Here is a 12,649-nt window from a genome sequence, read left to right on the forward strand (position 1 = left end):
CAGCTTTTCCTCCAAACATGGCCGTTACAGTATATCAAATTATCAATCACATGATAGCTCCTAAAAATAAATAAAAAATCTAGATGATAGTGATGTGTGCTAAGGAAAATGACAATTCCTAGATTACCCTTTCCATAATTAAATAGGTCCAACAAAACAATAAAGCAATATTTAAAAAAAGGTGATTTGGACTTGGGAATTACGATACACATGGTTGACGGAGCGTAATTAGCGTAAACGCCTCTTTTTTGTTTTCTCTCTCCTCTTTTTTTAAACACATTTTTTATCACTCCTCTTTCTCACTCACTCTCTACTCAGTACTGCTCATTTCTCCTTCTTCTTCACTTCGATTTATTTCCAGATCTCTGCAAAACCCTAGATTAATAACTTTGTTAATTGATTAATCGCCGAAAATGGCGAAGAAATTAGCTCTATTGTTATGCATGTTGTTGATTTTGATTATGATTAGAGAGAGTAGTATGATGTATACATCCAGATTAGTGCACCGATTTTCCGACGAGTTGCGAGGATTTTCCGGTAAGAAATTGTGGCCGGAATTAATGAGTAAAGAGTATTATCAGAGGTTGTCGATCGGCGATTTTCAAAGGCAGAAGATGAAAATTGGTCATCAGCATCAGTTGGTTTTTCCTTCTCAGGGTAGTCAAGCTCAGTCTTATGGCAATGAACTTGGTTGGTATGTCAATTTTTATGCTATAATTGTTTTTTTCTGCTTTAATTTTGTCTGATTTATAGTTAATTAGATGGAAATTTCTGTTTTTAGGGAATTTATGTATTAGTTAATGCTGTAATATGTACTCACTCTGTTCCGCTTTAATATGCCATATTTAATTATTAGTCGTCGTGTTTAAGTAAATGATTGAAATAACTTGGTTATTCTTCGAATGTTTACGATTGTTGATAACAAGCATCTAATGATGATACTCCGCTTTGAACTCTTAAAATAGTACTAAGTAAGAGTAAATGGGAGAATTCTTAACAGAACTTATTAGATGCCATATGAAGAAGACTTGATTCAGACATACATTATGAAGATTGTGGCACATTAAAGTGTGACGGAGGAGATTCTAATTGCCGGAAGTAACAATGGCATAATCACATTTACTATTTTAGGGCTTCTGTAGAAAGTTGTCACCTTATCGAATATATTCGGGGATGCCCTTGTAGTATATATAACTTCTATAATCAGAACAACATTATACTACCTCTCCCGCCGTTGGTAATTTTCCCATTGGCTTAACCCCACATTAGTGAGGATATGACATAGTTTCGCTAGAAAGCTTTACTGAGTCATTACCACACTATTTTTTCATGATTTCAGAACATACAATCGTTAATCATTACTATTACTATTTTAAGTAATGTGATGGCTATCAGTATGTGATAATTTAGGGCATTACATTATTTGACTATATGTTATTCTTTCTTGAATATTTGTTATTGTTTTAAGTTCTCAACCAATCACAATTTAGGGTATTACGTTATTTCACTATAATTAGTGTAATGAGAGCTTAGAACCTTAAATATTACCACATTTTTTTCATTGCTAAGTCCAAGTAAGGATATCTTAGGAAGCATTATAGCTCCTCTGTTAGTAGTGTATTACAACTTTGGGGGATAAAGCTTACCAAAGCACAATTTCCCGTGATATCTTGAAAGTATATATCAAGACATATCTAATGAATTCCTACATGATTATGCTTTTCCTTGCATATAAATCACAATAGATGGTTAGAGGGGAGCGTGTATGTAGTATAATAGTCCAGATTAAATTGTTTATGATTAATTTAGGACGTCTTTAATAGTATACATGACAATATTCAGTTATTAACACATTGAGGGGAGTGATGAATGGACATTTCTGCATAATTTTGCAGCAGTCTAGTTAATGTGGTTATGCTTGCGGTGTTTATTATTGTAATTATGAGCGGTTCATTTGCAGGTTATACTATACTTGGATTGATATAGGAACACCAAACATATCTTTTATGGTTGCCTTGGATGCTGGTAGTGATCTACTTTGGGTTCCATGTGATTGTGTCCAATGTGCTTCTCTCTCGGCTACGCATTATGACAGTTTGGTATGCTTTTTTTCTTTCTGCCCGTATTCTTTTGTTTTCTTTCTGTTTATTTTCTTCATTTACATATATATATATATATTTTTTTTTTTTAATAAATAGTTCTAGAAATGGTTTTATGTAGAGTATCTTATAAGTTTTAAGCCATTATAATACAGATTATATTGATATCAAAAGATAATCTCCTTTATCTTAATTCATGTTCTTTCCACATTAGAAAATATAAGTTTAAAAAAGAATAATTATGTTCGCATAAAGACTAGTAAGTTCATATTTGGGCTACCAAGTTCATTTTATCACTAGAAGCAATTAGTGATAAGTTCATTGGTTTAGGTGAGGGCTAATAAGTTCGAATTAGCTCTAATAAGCTCAATAAGTTGAGATGAGGGAGACTCATGTGAAAAGAGCTTGAATTCTCTTCTTAAACTGAATAATATTGAAAAGAATGAGTAAATAGAGCTGAAGGGCGGTGTTTGAAAGAGAAGCTGAAAGAATTTGACACTATTACCATTGAAAAGGCTGATAAGTATTAAGGAGTATGTGACTTGCCTACCTGATTTGAACACTTCTATTTACTTGCAAAATTATTGTTCTATAAATTTTGCTATTGTAATACGATTTATACCTGTGCTTTGTACGATTAGTACCTGCTAATACTTGGAACAGTGTTAGCACTTATTTCCAGTGATTGATTGGCAGGTGCTCCTTGGTCTATGGGGGCATCTATTATGCAGGATAAGAACCTCAACGAGTACGACCCAGATAGCTCAAATTCCAGTAAGCTTCTGACTTGCAGCCATCGGTTATGCGCACAGCAGGAAAACTGTAAAAGTCCCACTCAGTCATGCCCTTACAGTGTCCAATATTTTTCGGAAAATACATCAAGTTCGGGCCAGCTTGTTGAGGATGTATTACATCTCTCATCTAGCAGTAATAGCCCATCAAGTATAAAAGCTTCAATTATATTTGGGTATGCTCTGATAATTGATTTTGGGTCTGATATTTCTTATTAAATACTTCGTTTAACTTGCTAGATATTTGTTAATTGCTGCTATGTCCAGGAAATTTGAACGCCATCTTTATGGGCTGTTTGATCTTGTACAGGTGTGGTAAGAAGCAAAGTGGTGTTTATCTGGAGGAGGGAATTGCTCCTGATGGTCTGATGGGTCTAGGTCCTGGGGACATTTCTGTGCCAAGTCTTCTTGCAAAATCTGGATTAATTAGAAACTCTTTCTCATTGTGTTTTAATGAAAATTTTTCTGGGAGAATATATTTTGGTGACCAAGGACTCAATACCCATCAGTGGACTCCATTTCTGCCTTTAAATGGAAAGTAGTATGTTTCTTATACTTAATATACTATCTCCTCATTATATAGACCAGAATCTTGTTGGACTAATACGCATGTGTTCATTTGTGTTGGCTCTCTTTCTCTCTGCCCCCTTCTATTCAGTTCAACTTATGTTGTCGGCGTGGATTCTGTCTGTATTGGGAAGGGCACTTGTCTCAAACAAACAAGTTTCCATGCTGTTGTTGATAGTGGGTTTTCTTTCACTTATTTTCCAGATTATGTGTATAAAAAAGTTACTCAGGAGGTACTTTTTGTCTGTCATTCAAATTTGAATTCTAGTTTAGTTATAGATGATTCAGTGTTGAAGCAATGCTATATCTGACAGTTTGACAAAGAAGTTAAAGCTGCTAGAGTGAATTATGATGGATCTCCATGGGATTATTGTTACAAGTCAAGGTTATTTTATGTGACATCTTAATAATTCATTACTTGGACGCTGTTTTATTCTTTGTACATTTGACTAGTCTAAAATATTCTTGTTGAAACAGTGGAGATGATCTGCGTAATTATCCTTCTCTGGAGCTGATGTTGCCATCTAACCAGAGTTTTGTTGTCCAATATCCTATGTACACTGTCAATGGGGATCAGGTTGGTATCTCATTACCTCCCCTTCTTCCCTGCTCCCCTAAAAATATCTGTGATCTTCAAATTAAGGAAAAAAGAATAATATCTGCTGAGTTACATTCTGTAGTTACTAGGATAAAATTCACTGCTGGAAGTCGTTTAAAACTGAGTGAAGGTGTGCAAATCAATTTATTTTATAATAGGGATTAGCATCTCATTTCTGAATGATTCAGAGTGTAGTATAATATTATAATATATAATAATTGCTGATTGTTTCTAGTTATCCCAAGTTCCTATTTCCGAAGCTGTGTTGATTTTGGCTTCCATTGTTGGGTATCTGTAATCTGTCTTCCAAGATTCTTTCTCAATTTGCTGCTAGCATATAGACCATAAATTTCGAATTTGCTTGTTTTCACTTGAGTCTATTTATTCAAGTCTCATGTTTATGTGAACAAAAGTAGCTATTCGTATGAACTTGAATTTAGCTTCAAATTTTACCATTGTTGTTTCTTTTGAAGAATCTGTATGATTTGGCACAAACCACCTTAAGAAATGACTAATCTCATTCAGGTCCGACATTTTGGGCATAATGAAGGCTTGGGTTAAGGTAGCTTTAATTAATATCTGAGAAAGAACGGAAATTTACTATTCTGTATGAGGATTAATAAAAGTACACCATGAGTCGATTCAAAGAGACAAGCAAGCTAGCTAAAACGATTTGCTAGCTTATTGCTATTAAGTTTGCTTTGTTTGGTTGTTCTTCAATAATTTGTCAAAGTTTGCATTGGCTGAGATGAAACGCTTACCAACAAGCTTATCAAAATTCATTACCAAAGCCTTTAAATTTGTTTTACAACATGTGCTTGATTGATCTCACTCATCTCAGTAGCTTATTGCTTATAAGTTTGTCTGGTTTGGTAGATTTTCAATATCCTGCCAGATTTTGGGTTAACTATGATGAAATTTTAATCCAACAAACTTGTCATAATTCAACATCAAAGCCTTTTTATTAACGATGTGGGCCTGATTGGTCTCAGACTCTCAGTAGCCTGCCCTGTGCTTGTGTTTTTTTAATTTACTTGTTTCTCTGCTCTAGGTTGTGTCCTTTAGTAAAACTATTTTGAAATAAGCAAATCAGTAACCATTATCCAGAGCTGTCTCCTTATTGAAGATTGGACTCGCTATATTACTGTCCATTGAAGCATGTTCTTTATATGTGAACTCTTATTATATATAATGTTGATGGATATCATTGATGTGATTTGTAAATCTTGCTAAGATATTAAATCCGCGGAAACCATGATTATCTTTCAGGTTATTGTATCAATATCGTAGCTATGAATTGAAGCATCTTATATTCCTACTTTCCTGAACCTGATGGCCTTGCTAAGTTATTGGGATGCTATGCTGCAGGGAATTGTGGGATATTGTCTTGCTGTAGGACGTGCCGATGGAGATATTGCAATTATTGGCCGTAAGTGGAGGCCTGTTTGATTATATAATTACTTTAACATGCATTAACAGGTATGTTTCTGATTTGGAATTAAAATATTATTTTGCAGAGAACTTCATGACAGGATATCGCATGGTGTTTGATAGGGAAAACATGAAACTTGGCTGGTCTCATTCCGATTGTAAGTATTTAATGTTTGAAGTCTGATGCTTTAATTTGCAATCTGCGTTGGTGAGGCCCTATGGAGTTTTGCATTTGGTTTCTTTATCATGGTTTATAAAGGGATCTTTTATCATCTACTTATTGTTTCACGGGTCTCCTGCAAAGCTGTCTGTCTGAATGAAGGTTGATTGCTCTTTAGCTGATAGGTGCTATTGTTCTTCCTGACAAGTTTTTGCTACGAGTATGTGTTGATATATAAACTTGCTTTTGTGATGCATGAACAAGTTCTTAGGGAAAGAAGGCCGTGTCAAGGCATAAAGCTTCATTAATTACGTGCTCAAATTAATCTACTTTCAATGTAGCCTGCTAGATTTCTTTGCTACTACTGGCTGAAGTCAGGAAATGCATAAGAATAAAAAATAATCTAATTACACCTGTGGCATATCTATAGGTCAAGATCTAAGCAATCAGAACAGAACGCCATCAATGCCACCAACAGGGGGTAAACCACCTAATGCATTGCCTAGTAATGAACAGCAGAGCATTCCTGGTGCACAGGCCGTGTCTCCTGCTATTGCTGGCAGGACTTCTCCCAAAGCCTCTGCTGCCTCAGCGATGCATCCACCATTTTCATCTTGGATGCTGCTTTCCGTACTAGCTATCTCGATCACAACCTTTCATCCACAATGGTATTTTGAATCAGTAATTTTTCTACACCTGATGTAAATACCATCCATGCATTTATATCATATCGATCCAATGCCTTTACATTTTTCCCTATAAGTCATTGGATCTGTAGTATACCTGTATCCCTCTTGCCTCCCACCTAGGTCTTCTATAATTCTCGATTAAAGCCGTGTATATATAGTTAGTATTTTTTCTCTCTAGATGGAGCTATGTTATTACTAGGTTCTCTTATATACAACTGCTTATTCATAGAATTTTGAAACTTCGTATGGAGTATATAATGAGCCTTTTTTGTGGGTTGTGGAACATCGATTTCTGGCATTTGTTGAATTTACTTGCTCAATGCCGTGGAATTAGACTAGTGAAATCAAGCTAAGAATTCAAAAGCTTCATGTGTACTTTTGATTAAAGAATCTTACATTCATTGTAGAAGGAACTGTATTATTGATATTTTTGACATTTCTCAAGTTCTTTGTTTGTATGAGTTTTGTAGGTAATTTGACATCTCTCATTTATAATTGTTGATAAAAACAAGAAGTACTTCCCTCTTCCCAGCTACATCAAAATTTGTTATATATACTTGAGTGTACGATCTTATTTTGATGACTAAAGGATGAAAATGATAATTGCTCATTTAATCATCAAATGAGCAAAAATAACATTGTTGCATCTTACACTCGGGTATTTATAAATTTTTTTACACCTACATGAAGACAGTATTTGGTGTATGTCGACATAAGATGAGCTAATTACATTTAATTGTATTAAGTATATAGATTTTTTTTTTTTTTGAGGAAATATTAATATTATTGTCATTTTACTAAAAAGCGAGTATTAGGGTGGCCTGCTTAGGATGTATACATGATAACCACACCCCACCTATGCCATGTTGAATCAACCAATCAGAAGACAACCTAAAGATGAAGGGAGCCAGCTTCTGATGATCTTTGTGATCTCAACCGTTGGATGCTTACACGTGTCAAAATGTATGTATTTAACGATGTTCCGCGTTTTAAAACGTGACTACGTGACAACATCTTATTTTCGCGACACCTTCTCAATGTTTTAGGTTCATTCATTATATAAATCATACCTACATTTCAATATTTGCTTTGTGATCTGTATTTTCCACCAGCTGACCATCTTCACCTTTTTAATTGATTTGTTTTTCTGTTTGATTGAATAATTTCCAACTTAAATTAATTGTGTCTTCTAAATTTTGTCCTTTTTGTCTTAAATTTTTATATATTTTTTTGATAAAGTTATAATGTCTCAAGCAAAGTGTAATATGAAGAAAGTTAATGGTGTAATGGATGCTACTTCTAGTGAACTTACTACTTAGGGAAGGTAGGGGGTGGGGGGAATGGGTGAATTCCCAATTAGGACCGTATGGTTAGGAGCTTCCAATTTTGATTGTAGTAAAGCCGGTATGAAGGTGAAATGTGTACATAGTATATATTGATCGAGAATTCAAGATTTTACCTATAAATATATCATGATTAGTTTCTATTTCTCGAAAAAACATGTTTGATTAAGGTTTTTATTTTATTTATTTTTATTTTTAAAGAAGCAATGAAGAATTACATTATTATTCATAAAGTGAAAATTTAGTGTCATACAACTTATTTAAAAATTTAAGCTTAGTAAGTATTGGTGAATCGTGAGACGCATGGATGGGATAATATAGGTATTTAAGTAGTGGGGCAAGGTGAATATAAGTGGATAATAGGTATTCTAATGGATAGTGGATTGGTTATGGTATTTGGTTGTATGCTAGTCGGATCAAGTATAGTGGTTAGAGTTTGTACCTTCCAACAACGGGTATAGGTTTGGGGATGAGAATACATAAATCTTCCACACTTTCTCTATTCTCTACAAGTATCTGTTTCTTTGGTACAAACTAATCAAGCCATGATAATAAATGTACTGTACTTATATTTTTAAGTATCTCTTATAATAATGACTGATTAATCGATCTTTGATCACCTTTGTGCTTTCCTTAACCCTGTTCTTAAACAGTTCATGTGTTTGAACTTTCGAACCGCCCACAATCCTGTCTAAAAAAAGCCGTTAGAAGAAAGCTAGTGAAGAAAGAACAGAGATAAAAGGTAAAGTTTCTACATTACACATTTGTAGCAAAAAGGGAAAGAAATAAGATCACAGTTTCTTTATTTTAAAAATTAAAAGCAGTCCAATTTATAGTTTATTTTATACTTTAGTTTTTTAGTTGGTACATACTCGTATTTGTTATGAAAACTGAGATTTCTACGAGGCAAAGAAAGGAATCTAGTTTGTTGGAGAGAAGTTTCCTACATAGTCTCTCCCATGTCATTTTAGCTATAAAACTTCACCTGCCTCCCTCTCATTATACATATGATTTGATCATCCTTCAAACATTTACAACATAATATACATCATATTCTTGGAGAAAACGTTTCAGTTACAATACAAGATTATTACTTTTTGTGTGCATTCATTTTGCAAATCCTTGGTTGCAAAAACACTTCTCTAAGGCGATAGTTTGAGGGGGTTGATAGAGCAATAAAACTTTGGTTAGAAGGGTTTCCAAGTTTGTATTTTACATTACTTTTGTACAAGAAAACTAAGAAGTATGGGAGTTGGAGGTACATTGGAGTATTTTTCAGAAATGATGGGTGGTGGTCATACGCACAAGAAGAAGAGGAAGCAGTTTCAAACTGTGGAGCTCAAAGTTAGAATGGACTGTGATGGATGTGAGCTTAAAGTCAAGACAGCTTTATCTTCACTATCTGGTAATTTCTTCTTCCAGTCTTTTGCTAAATTTTGTTACTGTTAGTAATTTGTATTCTTGGTTCGTCTAAGGACAAAGTTTTGTTATTGTTGTTAGTTAAATGGACTCAGTTTGTTGCCAAATTCTGATATTCGTGAAATATAATTCTTATTCCAGGGGTGAAGTCAGTGGAGATCAACAGGAAGCAGCAGAAGGTGACAGTTACAGGGTATGTGGAGGCAAATAAGGTGCTGAAGAAGGCAAAATCAACAGGGAAGAAGGCAGAAATATGGCCATATGTGCCTTACAATTTAGTGTCTCAGCCTTATGCCTCGGTTGCTTATGATAAGAAAGCTCCTCCTGGACATGTCAGGAAGGTGGAATTTGTCGAAAACCCAAAAAATGGTACAGTCTCGCGATATGATCAGGACCCTCTTATGACCATGTTCAGTGATGATAACCCAAATGCTTGCTCTATCATGTAGATCAATTCTGTATTTTTCATCCAATTTTGATAGTTTGATCTTCGTTTGTTACACTTTTGGATATGTGATGTAAAATTTCCCACACTAACTTCTGATGACTAATATACTTTTATATCATTTCCTACTCCAGTATTATTCATGATGATAATGGATAATCCTTGTTTGAAATTCTTTTGTTATCGTAGCTAAAAAAGGCCCTCTTAAGTCTAAAAAGGCAGTTAGTAAGAACACTACTATCTGAAATCAAGCTTGCAATGAAGGCACCTAAGACTAAGTACATCAAGTATATATGGAAATAAGTATGGAGTATGTGCAGAACAATAGCACAGGAGGAGGAACTTCTACAACAGGATACATATATGTATAGCAAAAATGTAATATATCTCACAGTCTCTTACCAAAACAAATCAGTATAATTTGAAATAACAAAAACATTCCAAATCTCGAACAATGTTTGGTAGCCATCTCCGCATCTGTTGGGGATTGGGGAAACCGATATGGTGTCTCCCTTGGAGCAATGGAAGCTGCTGTTTGAATTACCTGTTAGTCTAAATTACAATAAGATTTCTGTAGGGTGGTTAAAGCTGAACTCATGCTCAAATCGATTGACTTTATTAAATACAGTCAATGAAACAACTGCAACTTTTGAGTTGCTCTTGGATAGAAATATCAGCAAATGGATGACATTTAAGTGGTTGAAACATTGCTGTTATCTACATAGTCTTAACTCAGCAAGTAATCATTTCCAGGCCTGTGCCGAAAGATACATATGTGCTTTAGTGAGGCACTCAAGATTAGCCTAGTAGCAGAATAGTCTGCTTTTTACCTGAGCACATGCTAAGGTTACTGATACAAATGTACAATATCTAGTTACTGGAGAAATTTAGAGTGAGGGAGAGGAGCTCACTTGGACTGAACTCTCTTGGTGCATCGAATCAAGTATGATCAAGTGTGCATTGAGCAAGATTTGTTCACTTTGCCCTATTTCCGGAGTATATATTCACAAAGTTAATGTCATAAAGCAGAGTTGCATTGGCTGGTATGTTGCAATCACCTGCAGAAGTAATTAGTTCAATTGTTAGAAGTATTGCTGTCATAACTGAAGAACACAAGCCGAGGTTTTAGGCAAGCTGATATATACTATTTTTCTTAAGAAATGTTCTGATTTGAGACCTTTTTCTGACTGCATATTTCAATGAACACAGTTTTTTGCATTATACCTGAAAAACAACCAGCTGGTTCTGGTCCATAGGCTAACTCTGGAGGAATACGGAGCTTGCGCTTCCCACCTGCATATGAATTCAGAGACTTAACTGCAGGGAAACATTATATAGAAGCATTGCAAAACATATTATGCAAAAATTTAATCTTTTAAGATGGCATACCAACTTGCATAGGAGGTACCCCATCACCACCAAAAATCCCTTGATCCAATCCCCTAATAACCTGCAATTTGAAATGATATTGATATTTTCAGCACAATTATATGGTTGGTGGGTCAGAAGTGTATTATTTTTTTTGAAACTGGTTCAGAGTAAGAGAAGTTCCAAATGCAATTTTTGCAAATTACAGCCCCAAACAAACCATAATATACCCTGTGATATGTAAAAGAAAAGGCTTACAGTACATGAACAATAAATTAGGCTAGTCTTACTTGGGTAGTTAGCTTAAAAGTATCCTAATTTTCAACTATTCCTCACATTTAAGTATAAGAAACACATAATAAAATCACCAAAAGAAAGAAAGAAGATTGATTTCTTAAGAGTGGAAGGGAAAGAGCAGAGCAGAACATACTTTTCCTACACCAATGCGCATAGTAAGAGGCCTACCGCGTTTATAACTGCTATCAAAGATAGTCTCATCACCAAATCTTGCAGTGTAGTGCACCTAAAATCCATAAACCAATCAAAATTATAGAGAAACTAACAAGTTAAGCTAGGAAGAAAACAAAAAAGTTAGAAGAAAGATTGTCAATGAGACTAGTACATTGATAAGGGTGTTATAAGGAGCTGCAGGACCGGAACCAACAACAAGGTCACAGTAAGCTAAGCCAGAACGAACTACATTGAGTTCACAAGAAGGCTCAGCAGTAGTGGCATAGTACTCTACTCTTAAAGCATCTGCTTCTGATGGAAACCCGAAAGCCATTGTAGAAGCTGCCATAACTCCAATAAGTCCTATTTCTAGTGCTTTTCGCCTTCCTGCAACATTTGCTGAAATTTTCTTATCAGTATCATCAAACCAATTGGTAGGACTACTTGGGTTCAATTGGTTTGAGATTGGTTTCAGAGTTCGGAATTGGAGTTTTGAAATTTTTTTTGATGTGCTCGAATTGGCATTTGCAATGGCTGTGAGTGCTGCTGTTGTTGCTGCAGTTGCACATACCGCCATTTTTAATTTTTTTCTATGCTTCTTCTGGTTGGAGGAGATGTGCTCACTCACACACTCTTCTTATCCCAAATACATGGTAATTGACAAAATGACAAATACATGTAACATTTAGATAACAATTATATGTACTCTAAAATTGACATATTCTGTTTTCCATTGAGGGCTACCCAAAAAAAAAATGTAACATGCATAGGCCATCATATTTATGTTAATGTGAAATATAATAGTTTGAGATGTAATGAAAATATATATTCCAAAATTTATTTTATTTAACATGTGTTTTTCTTATATATACACGAAATATATAGATAGTGCAAAAGTCAAACTGCTACGATTATTATGAAACAAAGGTAGTATGTTTCAAACCATCATATTTATACGTTAATATGCGTATTCAAAAAAAAAACCATTAATAAATTGTACTGTAGTACAACACTACAACATCTATTGGAAATTTTGTTTGTTTCATTCCTAAACCATTGGAAAAAAAAATTATATACATGCGTAAAAAATGGTTTCCACATCACCAGCCATGACAGTTAATTTAACAACAAATAAAAAATGATGAAAATTTGACTCAAACTCTTTAATTCCTCAGCGTAAATCCTTGCTCCTCTCCTCTTTCATCGCATCTCTCTTTTCTCTTGTCCCTTCATTTCTCTTTTCCTTTTCATCATCTTCATTTCGCCTTCATCATTTTCTTTAATTCTTC

At 34.5% G+C, this 12,649-nt stretch overlaps 3 protein-coding genes across 10 annotated transcripts; 2 read left to right on the forward strand and 1 right to left on the reverse strand.

Annotated features, from left to right (window-relative positions):
- Positions 1-228: 228 nt before the first annotated feature.
- On the forward strand, positions 229-6,779 carry LOC145563179 (aspartic proteinase-like protein 1). The gene is made up of 10 exons (XM_081623613.1): positions 229-694; positions 1,961-2,099; positions 2,831-3,066; positions 3,201-3,431; positions 3,549-3,690; positions 3,772-3,842; positions 3,935-4,034; positions 5,424-5,484; positions 5,573-5,644; positions 6,077-6,779. The coding sequence occupies exons 1-10, from the start codon at positions 414-416 to the stop codon at positions 6,349-6,351; spliced, it is 1,608 nt and encodes a 535-aa protein (XP_081479739.1). The 5' UTR covers positions 229-413; the 3' UTR covers positions 6,352-6,779.
- Positions 6,780-8,387: 1,608 nt separating this feature from the next.
- LOC145561976 (heavy metal-associated isoprenylated plant protein 23-like) lies at positions 8,388-9,650 on the forward strand. Its single transcript, XM_081622118.1, has 2 exons — positions 8,388-9,083; positions 9,239-9,650. Exons 1-2 carry the CDS (start codon positions 8,924-8,926, stop codon positions 9,544-9,546), a joined length of 468 nt encoding a protein of 155 aa, XP_081478244.1. The 5' UTR covers positions 8,388-8,923; the 3' UTR covers positions 9,547-9,650.
- A 224-nt stretch (positions 9,651-9,874) lies between these two features.
- Positions 9,875-12,019, reverse strand: LOC145561974 (photosynthetic NDH subunit of lumenal location 4, chloroplastic-like). Of its 8 annotated transcripts, none has more exons than XR_014094251.1 (6): positions 11,533-12,019; positions 11,341-11,433; positions 10,932-10,992; positions 10,767-10,835; positions 10,454-10,600; positions 9,875-10,070 (listed from the first exon to the last, which is right to left on the reverse strand). XR_014094251.1 is itself a non-coding variant. In XM_081622117.1 (5 exons), the coding sequence occupies exons 1-5, from the start codon at positions 11,935-11,937 to the stop codon at positions 10,518-10,520; spliced, it is 711 nt and encodes a 236-aa protein (XP_081478243.1). In that variant the 5' UTR covers positions 11,938-12,019; the 3' UTR covers positions 10,140-10,517. The 8 variants fall into 8 exon arrangements, 1 of the variants encoding a protein (XP_081478243.1); XR_014094253.1 differs by having other exon boundaries at positions 9,875-10,073; XR_014094249.1 differs by having other exon boundaries at positions 9,875-10,086.
- Between the last annotated feature and the right edge of the window lie 630 nt (positions 12,020-12,649).

Source organism: Chenopodium album, chromosome 10 (assembly GCF_948465745.1).
Source record: "Chenopodium album chromosome 10, dcCheAlbu1.1, whole genome shotgun sequence".
NCBI classification, from domain to species: domain Eukaryota; kingdom Viridiplantae; phylum Streptophyta; class Magnoliopsida; order Caryophyllales; family Amaranthaceae; genus Chenopodium; species Chenopodium album.